The sequence below is a fragment of the Hyperolius riggenbachi genome, chromosome 10, assembly GCF_040937935.1.
Source record: "Hyperolius riggenbachi isolate aHypRig1 chromosome 10, aHypRig1.pri, whole genome shotgun sequence".
NCBI lineage: Eukaryota > Metazoa > Chordata > Amphibia > Anura > Hyperoliidae > Hyperolius > Hyperolius riggenbachi.
The window spans coordinates 93,069,939-93,096,396 of NC_090655.1; the positions used below are offsets into that span (position 1 = coordinate 93,069,939).

Below are 26,458 nucleotides of genomic sequence, written 5' to 3' on the forward strand. Positions count from 1 at the left end.
CTACCACAAACAGCAGTGCACGTTAGATCGCATTTGTATTCAGATCCAATCGATTAGACTGAATTTGCTGCCAGACACAAATCTGAATTATACTGCAGCACAAATCAATCAATCTGGCGCATATTTGATTGAAATTTTCAGATCAGATTTTACAAACGGATCATCAGTGCAGCAGCGGATTCTAGGCACAGCCATGTATGGCTAAGTTTAGACTGCAGTCAGGCTCCATATTCTTATATACACACATGCGCAAGTCACATGGTCAGAAACCATTCCGTTAAGATTATGTGTTGTGTTTAATGTTTACGCATTAGTTTTACATTCCAATGTCAGCATTTCACAGAGCGAGGGGACAGAAAACATTCAAGCATCGCTGCAGGAAATAACAGACACCATACACAGTACTATGCAATTTGTACAGTGAATAGGAGGTCCCCGATCCAGAAACAGACATACAAATCCTTCCACCACCATCGCATAGTTATACATGTAAGGCAGGTGACGGAGGCAGTCCTTGTGGTACAGAAGATCCCTCCGCCTTCCTGCTGAGGTTTCATGTCAGAACATCACCGACTGCAGATCTGGGCTCGTCACTTTAGGACTCTTTCTTCTTGATGATTAAAGGACCGACATTGTCACCAGTCTCCTCATTGTGTTTAGTGTGAGCCCCATCACAGTACGGGAACTAGGAATGACAAAAACAGTATAACATAAGCATCTCCTTTATAGAGTCTTAACACTGATCTAAGCAGAAAACAAGTAGCATTAAAGGGCCACTATAGTACCGACTGGAATGACAGTTTTCAGGCATAGGCAAACCAGGCAATGTCTAGGGTGACTTCTGCAGGAAGGAGCACCACAGAACTATTCTTACAACAACCTGAACCTAAAGCAAACTCCGGTTATATACTTACCTATGGAGAAGGAAGGCTCTGGATTCTGGGCCACACTCTGTCCTGTCATTCCACCGCTGAATTTACATGCCTGGCTGTGTCTTTGGTACTCCTCGGCAGGTTTGGAAAGTACTTGCACCCCCCCCCCCAGTGCTTCCAAAGACCGGTGCATCCATACTGCGCATGCACAAATCTCGACTCAGGCATGCTCAGTACAGATCCGCTTGTATTGTGAAGTACTTCCGAAACCAAGAAAGCCAACTAACTTCAATGGGGAACGGCGCTGGAACAACAGGACAAAGCGAGGACCCGAAAGGATCTATGGTATTTGTAGGCGAGTATCTGACCGATGCTGCAGATAACATAATGAAGGAGGTATAAATATGATGGCACACTATAGCACCCTCGCCTTGCAATGCTGGAATACATTTTCAATTGGGTCCAGGACACTATCTGCATGGATTTGATTGTTCTACCCATTTTCATGGGTTTACGCTAGACACTGGTTTCCAACCACACCCCGAAAACCTACAGCTAAGTTTATTGCTTGCTGCAAATTTGGCCTTCAACTATGATGGACATAGGACTATGGTATGGATTAGATTGTGAGCCACTCTGAGGAACAGATATCGACAAGATTATATACCCTGTAAAGCGTTGTGGAAGATGTCACTGCTGTATAAATAGCACAACAATGATATAAAGGTGATAATATAATTGAGCTGTAACAGTTTTAGATTTGGACTGTTGATTATTGCAGGGTTTCTGAATTTGTAGGACAACAGTACAGTTTGTAAACACGGCATAAACAGTATAATTTCTATTAAGTTGATACACACCCCTCATAACACTTCTAGGGAGGATTTGTTATGTGGGGCCAGTGAGGTATATAAGGCTTGGTAACAATTTGTGTATCCTATATAAACCTAATTTAAGAAACTATTTTTTTTTATATACGTATAGACTAACAATTTGTTATTGGCGTTTGAAAACTGAATTCATTTACGAGAGGGGTATCGTAACGTTTTAGGCTGGTTTTACACTATAGTGGTGCGGTGTCCGCGCAGCAGGGGAGCCTGTCACTGCACAAATCCATCTTCATATGACTGGGATTCCCGCTTGCCCGCTCCGCTGCATACACAGACTGGGTCGCCCATTGACCTACATTACTGCATGATACGTGAGGTAGGCGTGGCTCATGCAGGAACACTGCAGCGAAATCTACAATTCCATCACGCGGCATCAGTATGAAAGGCTTCATTGACTTGGCGGCCTCATGCGGTAAACTTGCTTGCCGTTGTGCAAGGGGCCTTAATTATCACCCAGAAGTTATTGTGGTATATTGATGACATTTTTGACAGTGTCATTGGTCCCCAAGTGCATGATGTTGAGAAAATCAGGTCATATCCTTTATTTTACATATTGTGCCAGAAGTGTGAGATGGAAAAGACTGAGGCACTAGCCATATTCTTATCTCGCACTGTGACTTTCTTGTTCCCAGAAATGAAAAATGTCATTTTTGAAGTGAAAGAGCAATCTGCAGACGACAATTACAAGAATGATATTCAGCTGAGTAAAAAAAAAAAAAAAAAAATTTATATACTGTATTTTTTGGACTATAAGACTCACTTTTTCTCCTCCCAAAAGTGGGTGGAAAAAGTCACTGCGTCTTATAGTCCAAATGCAGGGAGTTCCTGACTTGTGAAAGCCTGCCAATACAAAGCTCCAACCCACCGCAATGTCGAAGACTCCCTCTACTGTGCCCATGCAGAGGAGGACACGGGACAAACAAAGGACAAAGGGGCATAGAGGAGGACACAAAGGGGAATGGAGGAGAACACAAGGAGGACAGAGGTGGACACAGTGAGACAAGAGGTACAAGGGGGCATGAGTTACAAAGGGGCCATAATCCACAAGATGCCCCTTCACCATGGATGCACCGGGTTTAGTACATATTTTTTTCCCCTGGTTGTTGTGCTCTAAACCTAGGTGCGTCTAATAGTCCGAAAAGACCACACTTACCTTCGGTAAGGTCTTTTCCAGTAGTCCAGGGGACAGCACCCCTCCTCTGAGACTTGTCTCCCCTCCCAATTCTGGACAGGAAGCTATTAAACAAACAAATTTGCATAATGGACAGCAGTACATGTATAAATACAAGCCACTTACAATGATCCTCAGTAATAACAAAGATGACCCGGACTCACCATACGATGCTTGCAAAATTTCTTCTTAATAGTTTCCCACATAGGGTGGGAAGTAGGGGTGCTGTCCCCTGGACTACTGGAAAAGACCTTACCGAAGGTAAGTGTGGTCTTTCCCAGAGCGTCCCTGGGACAGCACCCCTCCTCTGAGACGATAAACAAGATTCTCATTAGGGTGGGACTACTGCCTGTAGAACTTTTCTACCAAAGGCTAGATCACCACTTGATAATAAATTTAGTCTGTAATGTTTTACAAATGTGTTCTGGCTGGACCAGGTAGCCGCTCTACAAATCTGCTCGATGGAAGCTCCAGCCCTCTCTGCCCATGAGGTTGCGACACTTCTTGTAGAATGAGCTTTGACAGATGTTGGAAGGACCTTACCCTGCGATTGATATGCCATTAGAATAGCCTGTCTTATCCATCTAGCAATAGTTGGCTTTGATGCACGGAGCCCCCTATTCTTTCCAGCAAACAGGATGAACAAAGCATCTGTCTTCCTCCATGATTTAGACCTCTCCAAGTATTGAAGTAGACACCTTCTGACATCCAGACAATGAAGCTGTTTCTCTTTTTCATTAGACTGTTTCTCACAAAATGAAGGAAGAAATATCTCCTGAGTTCTGTGAAAAGTTGAAACTACTTTTGGAAGGAAGGCAATATCTGGCCTCAAAGTAACCTTGTCTTCTGAAATAATACAGTAGGGAGGCTTAATTGACAAAGCCTGTAACTCTCCTACCCTTCTTGCCGAAGTAATCGCAAGAAGAAATGCCATCTTCAAGGATAACAATTTTTCCGAAACTTGGTCAATTGGTTCAAAGGGAGGACCACACATAGCCTGTAAGACTATGTTTAAATCCCAAGACGGGGTTCTCGGAACCAACACTGGACGTAACCTCTTAATTGCCTGAAAAAAACGAAGAATGAACTCCTCCTGGGCTAGTCTTCTTTGTAGGAAAACACTGATTGCCGCTGTCTGAACTTTTAATGTACTAATACTCAGTCCTTTTTCAAACCCTGCCTGCAGGAATTCTAAAACTGATGTCGATGAATGAACATTCATAGATCTCTCCAAACACCAGCTATTATAGACTCGCCAGGCCTTCTGATAAATTACTCTTGTCACTTTCTTTCGACTTTGAATCAAGGTTTCCGAAAGACCATCTGAAAACCCCTTAGACTTCAAAATGTTCCACTCAGGTTCCATGCAGAGAGACGCATCTGCTGAAGATTTGGATGAAAAACTGGCCCCTGCTGCAATAGATCCGGACGTTGAGGTAAAAGCAACGGAGGACTGATCGATAACCTCTGTAATAGACTGAACCACGGTCTTTTCGGCCAAAATGGAACTATCAGAATTAATCGAGCCCTGTCTCGACAAATCTTGCTGAGAACCTTCGGGATCTGGGATAGAGGGGGAAAAGCATACATTAGTCTGATGCTCCAATCTATCGAAAAGGCATCTATCGCCCATGGCCTGTCCTGGGGCCATAGGGAACAAAAGAGTTGACACCTTGCGTTGCTCCTCCTTGCAAATAGATCCACTTCTGGATGTGCCCATGTCATGCAGATCTCCTGGAAAACCTCCGAGTTCAGGGTCCACTCGTCCTGCTTTAGAGCCGATCTGCTTAGGTAATCCGCAAGATAATTGTTTACACCCCTCAGATGCACTGCTCTGATGGATTTTAGATTTTTCTCCGCCCACAATAGGATTTTTGAGGTCTGAGACCATAAAAGATGACTTTTCGTTCCTCCTTGCCTGTTGATGTACGCCACTACACTGGCGTTGTCTGAACGTACTAGAACATGACAGTGGCTGATGTAATTGCAAAAGTGAAGTAGGCCCATCCATACTGCCTGTAACTCTCTGCTGTTTGACGATCTTCCTTTCATCAAAGTGGACCACTGACCCTGTGCTGGTAGTGAGTCTATATGAGCCCCCCATCCCCAGGAGCTGGCGTCTGTTGTCATGATTTTTTCGACTGGAGAAAACCACGGTCGACCTTCGGACAGACGAACTGGATTCTGCCACCAGCTGAGAGCTGCCTTTACTCTGAAAGGAATTAGCAATCTTCTTTCTAAGGACGTCACCTTTCTGTTCCAATTCTTTAGGATCCAATTTTGCAGTATTCTTGAATGGAGTTGTCCCCACTGGACTGCAGGGAAGGAGGAGGTTAGAAGGCCTAGAACCGACATAGCCCTTCTTAGCGTAATGGCACCTGTGGTCTCTTCCTGAATGCTGATGGCAAACCTTAGGAACTGCTGAGACTGTAGCTCTATCGGGATGTGTAGATAGGCGTCCTTGAGATCCAATGATGCCAGGAAGCAATCCTTCTGTAACAGACTTATAACAGAGGTGATATTGTCCATCCTGAATCTTCGATATTTTACGGCCTTGTTCAACCCTTTCAGATTGAGGATGAAGCGGAACTCCCCCTGAGGCTTTTTTACAAGAAAGACTGGTGAATAATATCCCTGACCCCTCTGGCATGATGGGACCTCTCTGATAACTCTTTTTTGTAGTAACATAGTCACTTCGTTTTGTAATGCCATTGTTTGAATCTCTGTCTTTGGCCTTTGATTTACCCAGAACCTTCGAGGGGGGGGATACTGAAATTCTATGGCATACCCTTCTAACACAATTTTCTGTAACCAGAGATTTTGAGGAAGAAGGAGCCACTGCTCGTAAAAATGGGCCAGTCTTCCCCCCACCGGGATCCTGACGTCATTGTTTATTTTGCTGGGAGGTATGGGCAAAATTTGATTTGGCTTTCTGAGGCCTACTTGGACCCCATCTCTTTCTCGATGAAGTCTTGGGGTCTTGTTCAGGTTTAGAGGAACGAAAGGAGCGTTTTGGTGGAAAGGTCCTCCTTTTAACAGGAAAATTCTTTTTAGCATCAGCAGTTCTTTCCAAAGTCTGCTCTAACTTAGAGCCAAAAAGAAATTCCCCCTCACAAGGTAGACTACATAATTTAGAGCGGGAAGAGTTATCTCCCTGCCACGTCTTTACCCATATACCACGTCTAGCAGAATTTACTAAAGCAGTGGTCCTGGCTGTCAACTTCACCGTATCATCTGCTGCATCAGTGAGATAATTGGTGGAATTGAATAGTTTTGGAAAGTCCTTTAATATCTCCTCCCTAGGAACACCAGAAGCAATCTTGTCCTGTGTTTCCATCAACCAGTATTTCAGGGACCTACCCACTGCTGTTGAAGCTACTGCAGGTTTAAAAGTTAGTGATGAGGACTCCCATGCTCTTCTGAGGAGATTATCCGCTTTTTTGTCAATTGGATCCTTTAAGTTTCCAAAATTTTCGAACTGCAAATCTGTTTTCTTTGACACCCTGGAAAAAGATGGATCAAGCTTGGGAGATGTACCCCAGAATTTCTGGTCCTCCGCACAAAACGGGTATCTACGATTTAATGACCGAGGCCAAAAGGCTCTCTTTTCAGGTTCATCCCACTCCTTCTTAATCATATTTTTTAGAGAAGAATGAACTGGGATAAAACTGGACTGGGGATCTGACAAACCTTCGTACATCTGATCCAAGGGTGTCAAAGTCCTCTGTTCAACTGTAATACCCATAGCCGTATGCATATCAGATAACAGATTCTTCATTAGGTCCGGAGAAAAAGCAAATTCCCTTTGTCTGGTCTATCAGATGTATCCTCAGCGGAAATCTCTTCAAAGGAAGATATTTCACCCTCCTCCCCAGAATTTTCTGACTCCTCTGAATCCTCTCCCCTCTTTCTCTTAGGAACAGAAAGGGAAGGTATAGGGACAGTGACATCAGGAATAGCCGAAGTGCCCTCCATAGGGGAAGTGCCCTCCAAAGGGGGAATGTCTTCCATAGGATCTGCTACAGCTGATGAGGATGATGCTATAGCAGAATCCTTAATTTCTTTTATGGCTGAAGACATCTCCGAGCGCATCCATCCCATTAAGTCTTTGAAAACTACTGGGGATTCATCCTTGACAATTTTATCTGTACAATACTGACATAATTTCTTAGATGAAGGAGCAGATGAGGATATGCGATTATTGCAGATAGCACATCGTCTTTCTTTGGAGGATGATGAGTGTTTACTCAGAGTGGACTGAGATGATTTATCCTTTTCCTTATCTTTGTCAGCTTTTGGAAGTTTAGGCTGAAATATATAGATAAGAAAAAAACTATCAGTCCCCGCAGTGTAACTTAAACAGCATATTCCGCAGAAAAAACACAAACAATGTCTCACCAGAGAGGGTTCAGAGCCAGTCCCTGCAGATTGCAGTGAGGAAAGGCCTGCGGCGTCCTCCATGATCCACCAAACAGCATTGAGTCATGGACAAACAACAGATCTTTTTTAAATCTTACCCTCCTCCTCCTTAATTGCCAGCAGCTGCCTCTGTGTCCAGCAGCCAATCGCCGTAATGATCACCGCTGCGGGCCTGCAATCAGGCCTGATCATGTGACCAGTCATGTGGGACGCCTGCACATGACGTCATCGCGCTTCCGCCGGAACTTCCGGTTAGCGCTCTGCCGTCGATAAAACTTCCGCACTCCAAGGAGAAGCCTCCACCACGCTGGGCGCATAGCACACTGAGTCCCCTGCTCAGCCCGTCATTGCCTGCCCCACACGCTGCACCTGCCACCTGACATGGGAGCACAGAGACCCCTCCATCCGCTCCTGTCCGGGACAGGAAAAACAACTGAGGATCATTGTAAGTGGCTTGTATTTATACATGTACTGCTGTCCATTATGCAAATTTGTTTGTTTAATAGCTTCCTGTCCAGAATTGGGAGGGGAGACAAGTCTCAGAGGAGGGGTGCTGTCCCAGGGACGCTCTGGGAAAATACGGTTCTCTTCTCTACCTAGTCACTATATATACACACAGTGGCTTGCAAAAGAATTCAGCCCCCTTGAAGTTTTCCACATTTTGTCACATTACTGCCCCAAACATGAATCAATTTTATTGGAATTCCACGTGAAAGACCAATACAAAGTGGTTTACACGTGAGAAGTGGAACGAAAATCATACATGATTCCAAACATTTTTACAAATAAATAACTGCAAAGTGGGGTGTGCGTAATTATTCAGCCCCCTGAGTCAATACTTTGTAGAACCACCTTTTGCTGCAATTACAGCTTCTAGTCTTTTAGGGTATGTCTCTACCAGCTTTGCACATTTAGAGACTGAAATCCTTGCCTATTCTTCTTTGCAAAACAGCTCCAGCTCAGTCAGAGTTTGTGAACAGCAGTTTTCAGATCTTGCCACAGATTCTCGATTGGATTTAGATCTGGACTTTGACTGGGCCATTCTAACACATGGATATGTTTGGTTTTAAACCATTCCATTGTTGCCCTGGCTTTATGTTTAGGGTCGTTGTCCTGCTGGAAGTTGAACCTCCGCCCCAGTCTCAAGTCTTTTGCTTACTCCAAGAGGTTTTCTTCCAAGATTGCCCTGTATTTGGCTTCATCCATCCTCCCATCAACTCTGACCAGCTTCCCTGTCCCTGCTGAAGAGAAGCACCCCCAGAGCATGATGCTGCCACCACCATATTTGACAGTGGGGATGGTGTGTTCAGAGTGATGTGCAGTGTTAGTTTTCCGCCACACAGAGTTTTGCATTTTGGCCAAAAAGTTCCATTTTGGTCTCATCTGACCAGAGCACCTTCTTTTACATGTTTGCTGTGTCCCCCACATGGCTTGTGGCAAACTGCAAACGGGACTTCTTATGCTTTTCTGTTAACAATGGCTTTCTTCTTGCCACTCTTCCATAAAGGCCAACTTTGTGCAGTGCACGACTAATAGTTGTCCTATGGATAGATTCCCCCACCTGAGCTGTAGATCTCTGCAGCTCCTCCAGAGTCACCATGGGCCTCTTGACTGCATTTCTGATCAGCGCTCTCCTTGTTCGGCCTGTGAGAGTTTAGGTGGACGGCCTTGTCTTGGTAGGTTTACAGTTGTGCCATACTCCTTTCATTTCTGAATGATCGCTTGAACAATGCTCCATGGGATGTTCAAGGCTTTGGAAATCTTTTTGTAGCCCAAGCCTGCTTTAAATTTCACAATAACTTTATCCCTGACCTGTCTGGTGTGTTCTTTAGACTTCATGGTGTTGTTGCTCCCAATATTCTCTTAGACAACCTCTGAGGCAGTCAGAGCAACTGTATTTGTACTGACATTAGATTACACACAGGTGCACTTTATTTAGTCCTTAGCACTCATCAGGCAATGTCTATGGGCAACTGACTGCACTCAGACCAAATGGGGCTAAATAATTACACACACCCCACATTGCAGTTTGTTTGTAAAAAAATGTTTGGAATCGTGTGATTTTTGTTCCACTTCTCATGTGTACACCACTTTGTGTTGGTCTTTCATGTGACATTCCAAAAAATTGATTCATGTTTGTGGCAGTAATGTGACAAAATGTGGAAAACTTCAAGTATTCGGCCCCCTTGAAGTTTTCCACATTTTGTCATATTACTGCCACAAACATGAGTCAATGTATTGGAATTCCATATGAAAGACCAATATAAAGTGGTGTACACACATATACATACTGACTAGGTAGAGAAGAGTTAAAGGGACTCCGAGCAGTGCAGAAACTATGGAAAGATGCATATCATTTTAAAGCTCTCTTTCTCCTCTTTCCAATGATATAAAAACCGCTGCCATACGCCTTTTAGTTTTCGCTATTTTCGCGATTGAAATTGCCGCGGCCGCAATTTCAATCGCAAAAATAAAGAAAACTAAAAAGGCGTAGAGTGACGGTTTAGGTGTTGCTAGAAAGAGGAGAAAGAGAGCTTTAAAATGATATCCATCTTTCCATAGTTACATTGTATTACACAGGCCGACTTTTTCTGCTGAATGGAGCTGCTGACACTGGGGAAAGTGTCGTCCTGTGTAATACAAGTAACTATGGAAAGATGGATATAATTTTAAAGCTCTCTTTCTCCTCTTTCTGGCGACACCTAAACCGTCGCCCTACGCCTTTTAATTTTCTTTATATATCATTGGAAAGAGGAGAAAGAGAGCTTTAAAATGATATGCATCTTTCCATAGTTTCTGCACTGCTCGGAGTCCCTTTAACTATAGATCAAATTTTGTGCTTTAATTTTTTTAAAGGTGATAAAATAAAAAAAAAAAATTTTTTCAGTACCCTCTCTTAAGCTATGCTATTCCTATTCACAAGGTTAAGGGACACAACAGCTAAGGCCCAGGTGGCAGAAATAAAAGCAAGCTGAAATAATGTTTGGCATTGAGTAACCCATGTAGTATATGGAATTAAACTGAAACCACTGAGGTTTTCTCAACAAAAAGTGGAGTTTCCCTTTAACAGCCTTATCGTCACCCAAATATAAAATCCTGCAGATAATTGGGGGCATCTCAGTGCTATTTATAGCTGTATTAGAGTGTTTAGGCTGCTTTCACACTGGGATGTTACAGGCACACGTTAGAGCAGCCTCAACTCACAGCAATGAAAAATCAATGGGCTGTTCACAGTGCCCATGTTGCGTTACATTGTAACGCTGCACCTCAAGATAACGTACCGCACGCAGTACTTTATACGCGGCATTAGACTGCTTGCACATGCTCAGTAATGTTGGGGAGGAGGGGAGAGCGGCCAGGCACATGGCTTATTAATATTCTTTGCACGGTGTGACGTGCAGTGTTTACTTCCTGGAGCAGCCACTCTGTGCGGCGATTGGCTGGCGGCACCACGTGATGCCGCATGCGTCCAAGAGTACGCATCACGGCATCACGGATGCCAGAGTGAGCTGCACAATGCGGCTCAGTCTGACGTCCACATCCAGCACCACCAGGCGTTGCGTTAGGGGCACGTTATGTTACCATAACGTCCCCTAAAACGCAACGTCCTGGTGGGAAAGAAGCCTAAACCTCCCTGGCGATAACACCAAAGGCCCAGGGGGGAAAAAAAGAAGCCAGGCACGGTAATGTCACGCCTGACCCGGGGTAGCCACCAAGAGGTCTATGCAGGACCTTAAGCACAGCGGGTGTTTCAACTCACCTTCCCAGGATCCAGACACTAGCAGGCATTCTCCTTCCTGTCCTCGGAGGCTGTGGATTCCTAGGATGAGATTGCCATTTGTCATCATGAAGACAGACGGCAATCTCACTATAGTGTTACAGCGCCACCCAGAGGACGAAGGGAGAGTTGCATTGCTGGATCCCAGGAAGATGAGTAAGTGCTGAGGCTGATACAAATCTCACTGCAGTATCATTTTTTCCCCCTGGTTTTAGGGTCTAAAAGCGTGCGAAAAAAATTGCACCGCAATTAAACCCTAAAATCTGGAAATAATTATACCATCCAGGGAGGTTAAACATTTCCAGACTCATTTTAATTCTAGAATATTTAGAATTAAAATTGATTTTGTTCCTGGAATGGTTCTCACCTTCTTTGATCTCCAGCAGCGGCAATACACGGCTTTGTCTCCCAGGTCTTCCATGTCGAAGGCGTGCACTACCTTAGGATTGTCCTTCTGGATGTCCTGATTCACCATGGCTTTGCAGCACTTGTCTTTACAGCAGAACGATCTATAAGCCAAATAGCCTACAGCAGCAGCACCAACAGCTAATGCTGCCGTGGCAGCCCAGTCTGTCAAAGAGGAAATGATTACAATTAAAAATCTGCGTGTATGAAATGCCATACAGCTACATGCTCAGCAAATAACTCAGATTTACCCATAATAAGCATGTAATCTGACTAGTTGTTGTGGGTGACAGTGCCTTAATTTTAGGATCTGCAGTGAAGTCATTGATTAATGCTGTTAATATCATAGCGAAGCAGAAAAAAAGGGCGCAGGAGCCCTTACGGAAAAAACGGCGCCACTTTAGGCACCCATAATAAAAGTCTCATTTTGTGGCATGATAGGGAAATTTGGGCGCATGCCGCTGCCACCTCAGGGCTCTCTGCCGCAAAAAGGTAACCTTCATCGTCCCGAAGCGCCTGATTAGCGGTATGAGGGGCCATTTTCTGCAGACAGCCTTGCAGAAAAAAAATGGTTTGTTGATTACATTGCAGCACTGCATTCCCGGCAGATCTGATCACTCTGAATTATCGATTGGACAGGACTGCAAATTTCTGAATATTGAGGAATGAGTGGCGGTTAATCAATGCTTCAAAACAGTAAAAGTACTGTAATTGGAATGAATTTCAACAGACTTCCTGCTAAAATCAATTGAATATTGAATGTGCTCTTTGTGGTGGGAATTGCTCATAGATTCTGATCAGAAGAGCGATTGATCAGTTTGGCGCTTCAGGAAAAAAAAAAAAATATATGCATGTATGGCCAGTTTAACTCTCTGTAGCAAGCACTGCAGCGTAGCACAGCCGGTTTCTGCTGTGTGTGAGCAACAAAAAAAGCATTTCCCCCCTTCCCACAGCCACCCCAGAAGTGGCAGGAGAATAACGCTCCACAGGTTTGTACGCACGTTAAAAGGAACCTGACGTGCGAGGGATATGGAGGCTAACATATGGATTTCCTTTTAAACAATGCACATTGCCTGGCTGTCCTGCTTATCATCTGCCTCTAATACTTTCAGCCACAGACCCTAAACAAGCATGCAGATCAGATGTTTCTGATTTAAAGTCCGACTATAATAGAATAGATTAGACTAGATTAGCTGCCTGCTTGTTTCATGATAGCACTTTAGTAGTAGTGGTTAGCACTCTCGCCTTGCAGCGCTGGGTCCCTGGTTCACATTTCAGCAACAGCACTATTTGCATGGAGTTATGTTCTCCCAGTGTCTGTGTGCGTTTCCTCTGGGGACTCCAGTTTCCTCGTACATACATATAGATAAATTGATTGGCTTTTCCTTAAAAACTGGCCCTAGACTATGATTATTATTATTATTTATTGTATTTATTTATATGATGGGCATAGGACTATAGTAGGAATTAGATTTTAATCTATTCTGAGGGACAGTTAGTAACAAGACTATACACTGTACAGCACTGCGGAAGATGTCGGCACTATATAAATAATAATAACAACAATAATAAACAACAACAGTGAATGGGAACCCATATTTAAATAAAAAAGTCAGATACTCACCTAAGGAGAGGGAGGCTCTGGGTCCCATAGAGCAGGGGTCCCCAACTCCCGGTCCGCAGCCCAATACCGGTCCGCGGGACGTTTTGCGCCGGGCCGCGGCTAATCCACTGCCTCACACTGATTTTATTTTGCCTCTGCCCCCTCCTTCATTAGCCGCGACTCCGCGAGTGCACGCGGCTAGATCCCCGCATGTAGGCGTTGCAGAGCGCAGCCGCGCAAGCCGGAAGTCATGCCGCCCTAGCCCATCCCATCTTTCTCGAGTGTTTGGCTTCAGTGTGTGCATCCGCGCTTTCCTTCGGCAGTGTGAGACAGGGAGGCAGTGAGACAGAGATAGCGTGGCGGACCATATTCATCAATCTAAATGCATTTTCTTCTGGGTAAGGCTGACAAGTTAGTTTCTAATGTGTATTCGTTGTATATTTCATACTTGTTCCTCCTTTCCTTTGAATGTAGCCTTACTACATCATATACTTCTGTGCTGCATACTAAGGCAGGCCCTAGGCCTGGGATTGATGTACATGCATTTTAATACTACAGTGATCATAATTACACTGGGCTAACTGTGCTGGCTACACTGGGCTAACTGTGCTGGCTACACTGGGCTAACTGTGCTGGCTACACTGGGCTAACTGTGCTGGCTACACTGGGCTAACTGTGCTGGCTACACTGGGCTAACTGTAGTAGTTATACTGGGCTAACTGTAGTAGCTATACTGGAGTAACTATACTATCTATATTGGGGTAACTATACTACCGAACTATACTGGGGCAACTATAGTCCTTATACAGGGGCAACTGTGTTAGCTACCTATGCTGAGGGCAACTATACCTAGATAACTAATTACCTATATACTACACTCAAAATCGGGGAGAAAAGGGGGGGGGCTGCCGCCGCCACTAACCACGCCCTCCCAACCCCCCCCGGGCCCCAGAGAAAAGTTTGGTCGGGATATTAGGCCCCGGGCTCGAAAAGGTTGGGGACTCCTGCCATAGAGCATCCCCTCTCCTCTCCCGGTCCCCGCTGTTGCACTTGCTCCCCCGTATCGGTATTCAACCGTTTCGGTCAAATACTGCTGTTTCCCGGCTGAAGGGAGGCTTCGGAAATGCTTCGGGAGCCCGAGTGCTCCCGAAGACGGGCTGCTCTATACTGCGCACGCGCCCACTATGACGCACTCGCGCAGTATGGAGCCGCCTGTCTTCGGGAGGACTCTGCGCCCGAAGTCCCCTCGGCTGGGGATGTGAACGGAGGAGCCAGCGCAGCACCGGGGACACTGGGAGAGGAAAGGGAAGGCTCATTAGGACCAAGCCTTCCCTCTCCTTAGGTGTCAGACTTTTTTTTTTTATTTAAATATGGGTTCCCATTAGCTTTAAAATATTGCAGTCTCCAAACTCTCTCACTTCAGGTTCCCTTTAACTACTTAGCGACTGCTCCATGCCGATTGGCGTGAGCAGCACGGCAGCCCCAGGACCACTTCAAGCCGATTGGCGTGAATGGTTACGGGTGGAGATTGCAGGATATCGCGCATCTCCGCATGTGTGACGGAGCTCCGCGATCGCCGCTTGGAGACTGTTAGTCGCCATCTATTAACATTGTACAGCGCCGTGATCTACAGCAGTGCTGTTCTGGGGACAGCCGTGTGGCTGAAGCTTATCACAGCCGATCGCTGTGTTAGGCTGACGGGGGAGGGAGGGAGCTTTATTAAAATTAAAAAAAAAAATAATGAAATAAATATTATAAATAAACAAACAAACAATCCTGGGGCGATCTGACCCCACCAACAGAAAGCTCTGTTGGTGGGGAGAAAAGGGGGGGGGGCAAATCAGTTGTGTGCTGAGTTGTATGGCCCTGCAGTGAGCCCTTAAAGCTGCAGTGGCCCAGTTAGGAAAAATGGCCGGGTCACTAGTGGGTTTAACACCACGGTCCTCAAGTGGTTAAGTAGCATCTCCCTAAAATAGGCGCAAAGCTGTGATCGGTACATCAGACTGTATGTTGTTTTGAAGGCCAGGTAGTAATGGGAATCATTCAATGGACTCTATAATGCTCTGCAAAAACTTTTTTTTTTTAAGTGCTACAAAAGTGCATAATAATATAATCTACCCTTCAACCTGAAGAAGGCAGAGAAACCCCCACACATGAAGGAAAATGGTAAACCATACAAGACTGTGGAGTCGGTACAAAAATCATCCAACTCCAGCGTTTATGAAACAACCGACTTCAACTCCAGGTACCCAAAATGGCTCCGACTCCTTAGTCTAATACTTACTAGGGCGATGTATTTGGTACAAAAATTCCCCGACTCCGTTTATAAAACCACCAACTTCAGGTACCCAAAACTGCTCCGACTCCACAGCCCTGAAACAATAAGGCTGCTTTGACACTTGGTGCGGTGCGATTTTGAATGATTGCATTGCAGCCGAAAAGCCACACTGTACACTATAGCCGCAGTGCGAATCCCTTCCCTCCCCCCCCCCAAAGTTAATATATCAGGTATACCTCACTTGTGGGGTTACTGCGCAAATTGGCCAGTAACGCATATTACCATCATAACCCTGACAGGTTGTGCGTAGCTTAACTGCTTCACTTTTTCTTGTACCGGTGATGATAAATCATCCTCCTTGTGTTGTGAACAAAAGATGAAATCGGATAATAATTCCAGTATATGGCTAGCCACTAGAGCACACACAGTAGCAGTGTTAGGGAGTCTCACCCAAGAACTCCTTGCTAAATAGGTGCTCGCTTACTGAACAGGAAGAGTTTAGGTTTGAACCCAGGTCTCCTGTGTCAGAGGCAGAACCGGAAAACCCTCGAAACACTCCGAATGTGTGCTGACAATTAAGTGTTTGTTAACCGTACAGCTCCGGTCAATTCTTACTGAATAACGTCAGCTAATATTTAACTGCGAGCTGAAGATCAAAATGAGCAAAACATTATTCAGCTGACAGACAGTCATGAGACATGGAAATAATCACACCCATCCTACAAACAAGGCCTGCAACAGAAATGCACAGCAGGTAGGAGGAATGTGACTTTACACCCAGTTCCACGAACAATGACTTTCTACACCTACATGAGGAATGACATGCACAAACAAGCCACACTCATTCCCAAGTCTAATATTCAACCCTAAGGGTTTTCATTTTTAATACAAGGCTAAGCCTATTCCAAGAAAATGCAGTACCGTAAAACTAAACACTATTTACAACAGAGGATGTTTATAAAGCGTACCCAAGATGTAAATACCACAAGGATTTAGGGCTAGTTCACACCAAAAATTGCCAAGTAAACGCAAACGCTGAGGGTAGGAACACACTAGGCAGAATCGCATATGCGTTTTCCATACAACATAGTGGAACATTTTCAAAATCGCACTAAAAGCATTTGTGCAATGATTTCCTAAGAAAGTGTTCACATATGAGTGGTTCGATTACGAGCCGCTCACCAAAGCACTGCCTGTACCATGTTTGGGGAAATTTGCCTCAATGGACGGTATAGGGGAAAATCGCAAAATGCTTGAAAAAGAGTTTTGTATAGTGATTTCCCCAGCACTTTTAAGAATACATACATTGTATTTATTATTTTCCGGGTCAAAGAGTTCACTTCAGGAAGTGAAAAAACAAATCGTTCTGCAAAAGCACTTAGAAAAGTGCTTTTTAGAAAAATAAATAATAATCGTGCAGGTAAGGCACTAAAAATAATCGCGCACAAAATTGCAAAATGCTGGCATCAGTGATTGCGATTTTAGATGTGAACAAGGCCTTATACTTACCTGGGGCTTCCTCCAGCCTTCTGTACTCTGTGGGCTCCCTCAGTGCGGCCCGGACCAGTCTGCCCCAGCACTGTCAGCCCCAGTGAAATCCCCAACCTCAACTGGACCTACCCATAATCCCAAAAGCTAAAACTATTTGACTTTTTTAATCTATTACTCTCGGAAGTGTTTCTCTGCCATGCAAGAGTTTTAGGACTTTTAATTAGGGAAGTAGGAAATTTGAACTACACCACAGACCACAGTGTTAAAGGACAACTGAAGAGAGAGGTACAGTGGAGGAAATTATTTGACCCCTCACTGATTTTGTAAGTTTGTCCAATGACAAAGAAATGAAAAGTCTCAGAACAGTATCATTTCAATGGTAGGTTTATTTTAACAGTGGCAGATAGCACATCAAAAGGAAAATCGAAAAAAATAACCTTAAATAAAAGATAGCAACTGATTTGCATTTCATTGAGTGAAATAAGTTTTTGAACCTCTACCAACCATTAAGAGTTCTGGCTCCCACAGAGTGGTTAGACACTTCTACTCAATTAGTCACCCTCATTAAGGACACCTGTCTTAACTAGTCACCTGTATAAAAAGACACCTGTCCACAGAATCAATCAAGCAGACTCCAAACTCTCCAACATGGGAAAGACCAAAGAGCTGTCCAAGGATGTCAGAGACAAAATTGTAGACCTGCACAAGGCTGGAATGGGCTACAAAACCACTAGCAAGAAGCTGAGAGAGAAGGTGACAACTGTTGGTGCGATTGTTCGAAAATGGAAGGAGCACAAAATGACCATCAATCGACCTCGCTCTGGAGCTCCACGCAAGATCTCACCTCGTGGGGTGTCAATGGTTCTGAGAAAGGTGAAAAAGCATCCTAGAACTACACGGGAGGAGTTAGTGAATGACCTCAAATTAGCAGGGACCACAGTCACCAAGAAAACCATTGGAAACCCATTACACCGCAATGGATTAAAATCTTGTAGGGCTCGCAAGGTCTCCCTGCTCAAGAAGGCACATGTGCAGGCCCGTCTGAAGTCTGCCAATGAACACCTGAATGATTCTGTGAGTGACTGGGAGAAGGTGCTGTGGTCTGATGAGACCAAAATAGAGCTCTTTGGCATTAACTCAACTCGCTGTGTTTGGAGGAAGAAAAATGCTGCCTATGACCCCCAAAACACCGTCCCCACCGTCAAGCATGGGGGTGGAAACATTTTGCTTTGGGGGTGTTTTTCTGCTAAGGGCACAGGACAACTTAATCGCATTAACGGGAAAATGGACGGAGCCATGTATCGTGAAATCCTGAACGACAACCTCCTTCCCTCTGCCAGGAAACTGAAAATGGGTCGTGGATGGGTGTTCCAGCACGACAATGACCCAAAACATACAGCAAAGGCAACAAAGAAGTGGCTCAAGAAGAAGCACATTAAGGTCATGGAGTGGCCTAGTCAGTCTCCGGACCTTAATCCAATAGAAAACCTATGGAGGGAGCTCAAGCTCAGAGTTGCACAGAGACAGCCTCGAAACCTTAGGGATTTAGAGATGATCTGCAAAGAGGAGTGGACCAACATTCCTCCTAAAATGTGTGCAAACTTGGTCATCAATTACAAGAAACGTTTGACCTCTGTGCTTGCAAACAAGGGTTTTTCCACTAAGTATTAAGTCTTTTATTGTTAGAGGGTTCAAAAACGTATTTCACTCAATGAAATGCAAATCAGTTGCTAACTTTTATTCAAGGTTATTTTTTCGATTTTCCTTTTGATGTGCTATCTGCCAATGTTAAAATAAACCTACCATTGAAATGATACTGTTCTGAGACTTTTCATTTCTTTGTCATTGGACAAACTTACAAAATCAGTGAGGGGTCAAATAATTATTTCCTCCACTGTATATGGAGCCTGCCATGGTTATTTCCTTTTAAAGAGACTCTGAAGCGAGAATAAATCTCGCTTCAGAGCTCAAAGTTAGCAGGGGCACGTGTGCCCCTGCTAAACCGCCGCTATCGCGCCGCACAAAGGGGGTCCCTTCACCCCCAAACCCACCCCAGCACGACTTGGTCGTGCATTTGGTCGCTCCTGGAGGCAGGGCTAACGGCTGCAGCCCTGCCTCCAGTCGCGTCTGTCAGCGGCGCATCGCCGCCTCTCCCCCGCCCCTCTCAGTGAAGGAAGACTGAGAGGGGCGGGGGAGAGGCGGAGATACACGCTGACAGACGCGCGTGGGGCAGGGCTGCGGCGGTTAGCCTTTCCCCAACCAGGAAGCGCTCCCCCCGCATTACGGAGGGGGATTTGGGGATGAAGGGACCCCCGTTAAGCCGCGCTATAGCGGCGTTTTAGCAGGGGCACACATGCCCCTGCTAATTCTGAGGTCTGAAGCGAGATTTATTCTCGCTTCAGTCTCTCTTTAAGCAATACCAGTTGTCTGGCAGCCCTGCTGATCCTCTGCCTCTAATACTTTCAGCCATAGACCCTCAACAAGCATGCAGCAGATCAGGTGTTTGACACTATTGCCAGATCTGCTGCATGCTCGTTTCTGGTGTTATTTAGACACTTCTGCAGCCAAACAGACCAGCAGGGATGCCAGGCAACTGGTATTGCTTAAAAGGAAATAAACATGGCAGCCTCCATAGTCTTCTCACTTCAGTTGCCCTTTAATTGAAGTGCCCAGTGAACAATTTGAGTGCTGGATATAGCCAAAGCACTATACATATGTTTGCATCAGTTTTCGAAACGGACAGAAATCGTCATTGCTGCAAACAAAAAAACAAAAAACCTTCCCACCCCCCTGTGCTGTCATTCCAGTTCCGCTCGCAAAATGGATAGTATGAACAGTGGGTACTGTCCGTTTCTACTGAAATCCCCAGGATCCGTTGAGATCCAATCAGGTTTGTTACAGGTCTGGAAAAATATTGCAGGCTGGTACTTTACAGTCCATTTACCGGAATGAATAAAATGGATCCATTTAAAAAGGAAATGTGTGGATAGTTTCTGTCTATTATTATTTAGAAAGCGCCAACATATTCCGTGGCGCTGTACAATGTAAGAAAACAAACAAGGGATACATAATGATACAGGCAACATGGTATCTATTGTTATGTCCATTTAACAGATCTCTAAAGTCCAGAAAAACAGTATGTTTTATTTTATTCACGTGTGAACCAGCCCACAGTGTCATTTACATACCTGAATTCCTCACCCTTAGGCAGGGGTCGCACTTGACAAATTCAAAAGCAGTTTCCAGCTATGTGAATTTGCATTAGAACTGACAGCAAAAGAAGTCCGCATACTTCTGGTGAGAAGTCACAATTGATGATCGGAGCTAGACTACTTCAGAGGACTCAGCAGTAAACCTCATAAGGAACAGTTCTCCAGTCACAGTACCCTCTTACAGCACAGAGCGTTGTGACTGGCTAAATAGTATGGGCGTAGTTTATACAACCTATTGGAAACCTAGAAGTTCGAGATGATGTCGTCCACCCAATCACATTAGCCGAATTTACCTGAGGTTTCCTGCTGGGTCCCCTAAAGTAGACTAGCTTCTGATGATCTACTACTTGGCATTAGAAATGCGGCAGTCAGATTTCACAGCAAATAAAAACAATGACATTTTTATGCATATGTCAGATCATGTAAGACAGCCCTTAGTACACTCGCCTTGTAGTTGTAGGGTTACATTTCAAATCCCACCCAGGGCACAATTTGCATGCAGTTTGCAATATCTTCGTGTTTCTTTCCGCTTGCCAAGTACATGCTGGTGGGTTTAAACGCCATACACTCGTAATAAAACTCTGCCGATAACGAATCCAGCATGTGTACAGCAGCCCTTGGCTAGTGATCCACCAGCATTGTTCTCCCCACTTACCCTGTCTGCCATATGATGTCACTCCTGCGCCGTTGTGTCAGCCTCTCCAAAAACATAGGAACAGAACTAGTCGCTAGCCTGCACACTTACAACGTGTCTTTACAGATGTAGCCCTGCAATGTCACCCCAAGGAATCCATTGCTGATCCCTACCAGGCAACATATCTTGTACATGTGTACGATGCTTTAGACCAGGCATGGGCAAACTTGGCCCTCCAGCTGTTAAGGAACTACAAATCCCACAATGCATTTGCCTTTATGAGTCATGACTGTGGCTGTCAGACTCCTGCAATGCATTGTGGGACTTGTAGCTCCTCAACAGATGGAGGGCCAAGTTTGCCCATGCCTGCTTTATGCTGGGGATACACGGTACGTTTCTGTACCGTGTATCGACCAGCTGATCCGGCCAGCTGATAATATTCAGCTGGCCCGATCATGCCGCTCGACCCCCACCCGCTCGATTCCCGCCAGCGGACAATGGCAGGGAATCGAGCGGTGATAAGGAAGCGCCGGCAGGGACGAGCAGCAATCGATCCGCGCACACGCATGGACGAGCGGGGATGTGCTGGCTCGATCCGGCGCATAAAACGAACAGTGTATGCCCGGCATTAGACTGAACTGGTTGGCTGAACTGGTACTTTACATGGGGCCACTCAAATTCCAGGGACAAGGACTGATTAACTGACAAATTAAAGGGATTCTTAAGTCACCTGCAGAAAGGCAGTTTTACTTACCTGGGGCTTCTACCAGCTTCCTGCAGTCGCCCCGTGCCTGCGCCAATACTCTACGATCCTTTGGTTCCCCGTTGCGGCTCAGTTTCATTTTCATGGGCTGAGCCTGTTACAGGCCACTGCACCTGCGCAGCCCCGACCGTGAGCATCCTCATTTGCGCTCCCATGGACAGGAGCGTCCTGCGCAGGCACAGTACAAGAAAATCTCTACTTCGTCTGCACAGGACACTCCCGGCAACAGGAGCACAAACAAGGGGGCTGCGCAGGCGCAGTGGCTGATAACAGGCTCAGTCTGCAAAAATGAAACTGAACTGCAGCGGAAAACCAGAAAATCCTAGAGTACCAGCGCGGGCACAGAGCGACTGCAGGGGGCCGGTAGAAGCCCCAGGTAAGTTAAACTGCCTTTCATTTAGTGACTTAAAGGGGTTCTGTGTATCTTTTTAAAATCAAAAACTGACACTTACCTGGGGCTTCTACCAGCCCCCTGCAGCTGTCCTGTCCCCCGCCATCCTCTATGATCCTCCGTTCCCCGCCATAGGTCACAGTCCAATTATTCGTCTAACTAGACGAATGCAACTGAGCCTGCGCGACCATGCGCATCTTAGCTCCCACTCACCTCTCCAGGAGATTACTGCGCCTGCACAGTAAGCTCCCAGAGACGCAAGCAGGAGCTAGGTCCCATGCAAGCTCAGTTGCATTCATCTAGTTAGACTAGGACCGTGACCGACAGCAGGGAACAGATGATCAGAGAAAACAGCGCAGGACAGGACAGCTGCAGAGGGGGGGGGGGGGGGGGGGGGGGTGAAGGGGGGCGCAATAGAAGCCCCAGGTAAGTGTCAGTTTTTGTTTTTAGAAAGATACACAGAACACCCTTTAACTAATTATTCATGGAAATTATATAATATGCTCTATGAAATACTAAAAACGTGACAATTAAAGAAGTTAAATAAAATGCCAAATGATTATTTGATAATGCAACCACAGGCCACCTGCAGAAAGGTTATACAATATTGAATGTGTGCAGCATGCATGGCCATAGCAGTGTCTGCAGAAACTGTGCACTCCACACATGTTACCATGAGGGAGGCGGAACCCTGAGGTTATGCAAGCCTAACATAGGGAAGAGCAGCGCTCAGCACAAGCAAGCAGCAGCATAGCAGGGAGGCTGCGCTCACCTCGCACGCCGAAGCTGGAGCTCATGTCTCCCGGTCACTCTATACACAGCAGGAAATGTCAAGGACGCAGCGCTGCTCTCACGTCTCCGGCTCGCTGTACTGACGGAGAGAGGAGCTGTCATTAATCACTACGGAAATCTCCACAAGAAGGAAAGCCTTCTCTACAAACTGTCCCTTGTTACAGCGCCTTCCCAGGCACTTGCCTGTTGATAACACGCCGCGTCAGACGACACAAACATGGCCGCAAGCGCAGTGCCCTCACTTGTTACTCTCCTGGTGCTCTACAGAATAGTTCCCAACTATTGCGTCACGTGAGGCTGCGCTTCGGGCGCCATCTTGGTTTCTGGCAAAGAGTGGGCGTCTTACTTTCCTTTTCGAACATTTAGTTTTGCACGTCGTCTACAGAATTCCATGGCATTATTGACATCACGGCTGTTATTCTCATCTATCTTTCATTCTTCTCATGTCTCAACATACACAACATTTTTAAAAAATATATATTTTTTTAATATAGTAAGGTATTTTTGACTGTCTGCAAAATTGTTAAACAGCAAAAGCTACTTAGTTATAATCAACGTCTAGAAACAATTGATGTATAGGCAAGTTTATTAAGCTGTAAGCTGCCTGTATTGTGCTATGAAGAGGGGAGGTAGGAAGACTACTCAGGGACACCTGAATGCAAGGACAGCTATAGAAGAACAATGGCATTGGTCATTAGTGGGGATGGTCAGTGAAACACTAACAATTCCAAAATGATCCAAATATTATCCTAAGGGCTAGAACCTGCTAGGTGCACTTTTACCTGTGCTTGCCAATCGCCCATGATTGCTCTGAAAATCACGGTCTTTTAAAGTGTACCTGAGGCGAAGCCAGGGGAACAAAAGTTTTATACATACCTGGGGCTTCCTCTAGCTCCCTCAGCGCAGATCGCCCCATCTGGGCGGGTGAAAAGCCTCCTAGATCCTCCCACAGCAGCCCCGTTCTCCGGGGCTAGCCGGCGCAGGAACAGTGCAGCCAAGCACACTCTCCCATCTCGCTCCCACGGCTGGGAGCGTTCTACGCCTGCACAGTATGCCTGACTGGCCGCGGAGAACGGAGCTGATACAGGTGGTGCTACATGGGAGCGATCTGAGCAGAGGGGGCTGGAGGAAGCTCAGGTGTGTGTAAAACTTTTGTTCCCCTTCATCACAGGTTCACTTTAAGTGTAACAGATCGCAAATGCTAACATTTGGGATTGTGATTTGTTGTTGGTCTCAGGGCACTAGTCTAGTTTAGGGGACCCATCAGGTAATCTCAGTTCTCCAATCAAAGCACTTTCTTACAGCACAAAGCGTTACTTGTGATTAGCTGAATAGTGTGGGCATAGTTTACTACAACCTATTGGAAACCTAGGAGTTTGAGATGGTGCTGCCCACCCAATCACATCAGAAGAATTTCCCTTTGATGTTTCCTGCTGGGTCCCCTAAAGTAGACTGGTGCCGGTCCTAGCCTCCATTGTTTGCATCTGAAATTGGACTATCTTATATACTCGCGTATAAGCCTTATTTTTTAGGCCAAAAAATGTGCTGATAAAAGATACCCACTCAGCTTATGTGCGAGTCAATGGAGCAGAACAGATGGTGGAGCAGGTATTGTTACTGGCAGAGGAGTGTTAGGATCTTTAACTAGTGATCCTGCATTTGCCAGCTGGCTCCCTGCTGTGTCTGTGCCCCACATCCCCTGCAACATGGTGTGCAGAGTGCATTGCTCAAGACTACCTTGGCCTCCCGGCTTATGGAGGGGAGCGGTTTAGCAACATGTCAGTGGTGAAATGATTGGGGACTCTTCTTGTGTGGCAATCGCTGTGACTCATATCTACGACGCAATCTAGTGGCATCTTGACACACCGCTGTATCCTCCTTGGGGCTCATCTGGTTATGAGGAGATAGAATGGCTTGTACTGGAGGCACATCTGGCTACTGTGGAGGGGGCTATACTGGGGAGAGAGCTTATACACAAGTCAATCACTTTTTCCTGGTTTCTGAGTGAAAAGTGGGTACCTTGGCTTATACGCGGGTCAGCTTGCTGTAGTTCATTGCTCCACATCCAGCCTACATATATTTGCATAAAATGAACATTACAATTGCATTAGCTCTAAATTATTAGTATCTCATTGACCATTCCTATAGAAAACTAAAAAATATTGTCTACAATGTCTGTACTCACACTTCACTGACAATCAGAAATGATTGTTTTTGGCAACAAACATCGACGGCATTTACAAAGTTTGACAATCAATGATGCCTAAGTATATATTACTTTTCAATATATAACTTTCAAGTCCTTAAAGCGGAACTGTAGATATGTTTCAAACACACTGTTTCACTTACCTGGGGCTTCTGTAAGCCCCCAGCAGCCGTCCTGTCCCGCGCCGGTCCTCCACGAGTCTCCGTTCTCCCGCCGCCAGCTACTTTCGGTTTCGCCGTCAGGCCACTGTGCCTGTGCGGCTCTGGCCACGCATATCCTTTCTTCCCATTCTCCTCTGCAATAGCGCTATTGCAGAGGGGAACACAAAGAAAAGATACACTTGGCAGGGCTGCGCTGGCCTCGACTTACAAGTTGAGGTACGGAACGGTGCGGCGGCGGCGGGAGAACAGAGGCTCTAGGAGGACCGGCGTGGGACAGGACAGCTGCTGGGGGCTTGCAGAAGCTCCAGGAAAGTGAAACAGTGTGTTTGAAACGTATCTACAGTTCCGCTTTAAGGAGTCTTCAGAGCCCAAGTGTGCATAAAATGTCTTAAAATGGGACCCTGAGGGCATATTGACAGTGGGACATTGCGGTTTAATGTGACGTTAAAGTCGCAACGTGTTTGTGTTAGAGGTAACACACTGTAAGCAGTGAGTTACCACAACGCAACATTTTCAACGCGACGTTAACGTCGCACTGTGAATGGCCCATAGGATTATCATTGCAGTGCAGTAACTGCATTATAAGACTTCATAACGCAGCTCCGCAACATGGCACTGTGAATGCGACCTCACGCCTGGTTCTCATCATCTACACCGCGCTAACAAAAATAAGCACAATGTTAATAGTCGAGCACATCACTCTGTTGCAGCTCATGAGTGGATATGTGCTGTTTATCAAATGAATAGCAGCACATCTGCTGTCCAGAAATATGTGCCATACTACTTGTAATATAGCAGGAAGAGCCACTGTGTAAATGTGTGGTCCATGTTAAAGCACTGATTCATTTATCCTGTCCCGTTCCTGTCAGTGTCCACTGGATTACAGCACAATGCATTGGATGCGGGGTAAACTGGCTCATGTGAATAATGCATTACTGATTTTATCCGTATTTTATAATGCAGGCATGTTACTTCCAGTGAGTATCACACAGGCTGTTACTCTGGGCCTATACTGCTAGTAAACTAGCTGCAGTGCGTACAAATCGATGACGTTAGGGTGCCCATATAGCAAAATAACACATTGCCATAGGCAAGTAACACATCTGTACAGTGGCAGCCCTGCAATGTCGCCCGAAGGATCAGAAACTGATTTCCGCTGGGCCACATTCATCCTGTGTGTATTTCTGGAAAAACTCAAAGCTTATCAACAGACATTGTTATTGGCTGCTGTGTTTACACGTATTATCTTCTTTAGTAAACTTAATTGGGTTGCTTACAGTTCAGAACCACCTGTAAACAAAAACTTGACATCCTGCTGTGGTGAAGGGGATGTCACATCTGAGTCTAGAAGCCACTTGCCCGTTCCTGCTGTCACTGTTCCAGCTAGCCCGT

The 26,458-nt window shown here is 45.6% G+C and overlaps 1 protein-coding gene across 2 annotated transcripts; it reads right to left on the reverse strand.

Annotated features, from left to right (window-relative positions):
- Positions 1 to 277: 277 nt before the first annotated feature.
- CISD1 (CDGSH iron sulfur domain 1) lies at positions 278 to 26,458 on the reverse strand. Of its 2 annotated transcripts, none has more exons than XM_068255066.1 (3): positions 26,344 to 26,458; positions 11,498 to 11,700; positions 278 to 685 (listed from the first exon to the last, which is right to left on the reverse strand). In XM_068255066.1, exons 1-3 carry the CDS (start codon positions 26,375 to 26,377, stop codon positions 596 to 598), a joined length of 327 nt encoding a protein of 108 aa, XP_068111167.1. In that variant the 5' UTR covers positions 26,378 to 26,458; the 3' UTR covers positions 278 to 595. The 2 variants fall into 2 exon arrangements, with proteins under 2 accessions (XP_068111167.1, XP_068111168.1); XM_068255067.1 differs by lacking the exon at positions 26,344 to 26,458 and adding an exon at positions 22,680 to 22,818.

Excerpts from the sequence above, each read along its gene's own strand:
- CISD1 (XM_068255066.1), bottom strand. The coding sequence starts at position 26,377 with ATGTCAAGTTTTTGTTTACAGGTGGTTCTGAACT. Across the intron at positions 11,701-26,343 it reads TTTACAGGTGGTTCTGAACT|ACTGGGCTGCCACGGCAGCA; the intron begins GTAAGCAACCCA and ends CCTCTTTGACAG. Across the intron at positions 686-11,497 it reads GCTGCTGGAGATCAAAGAAG|TTCCCGTACTGTGATGGGGC; the intron begins GTGAGAACCATT and ends TGTCATTCCTAG.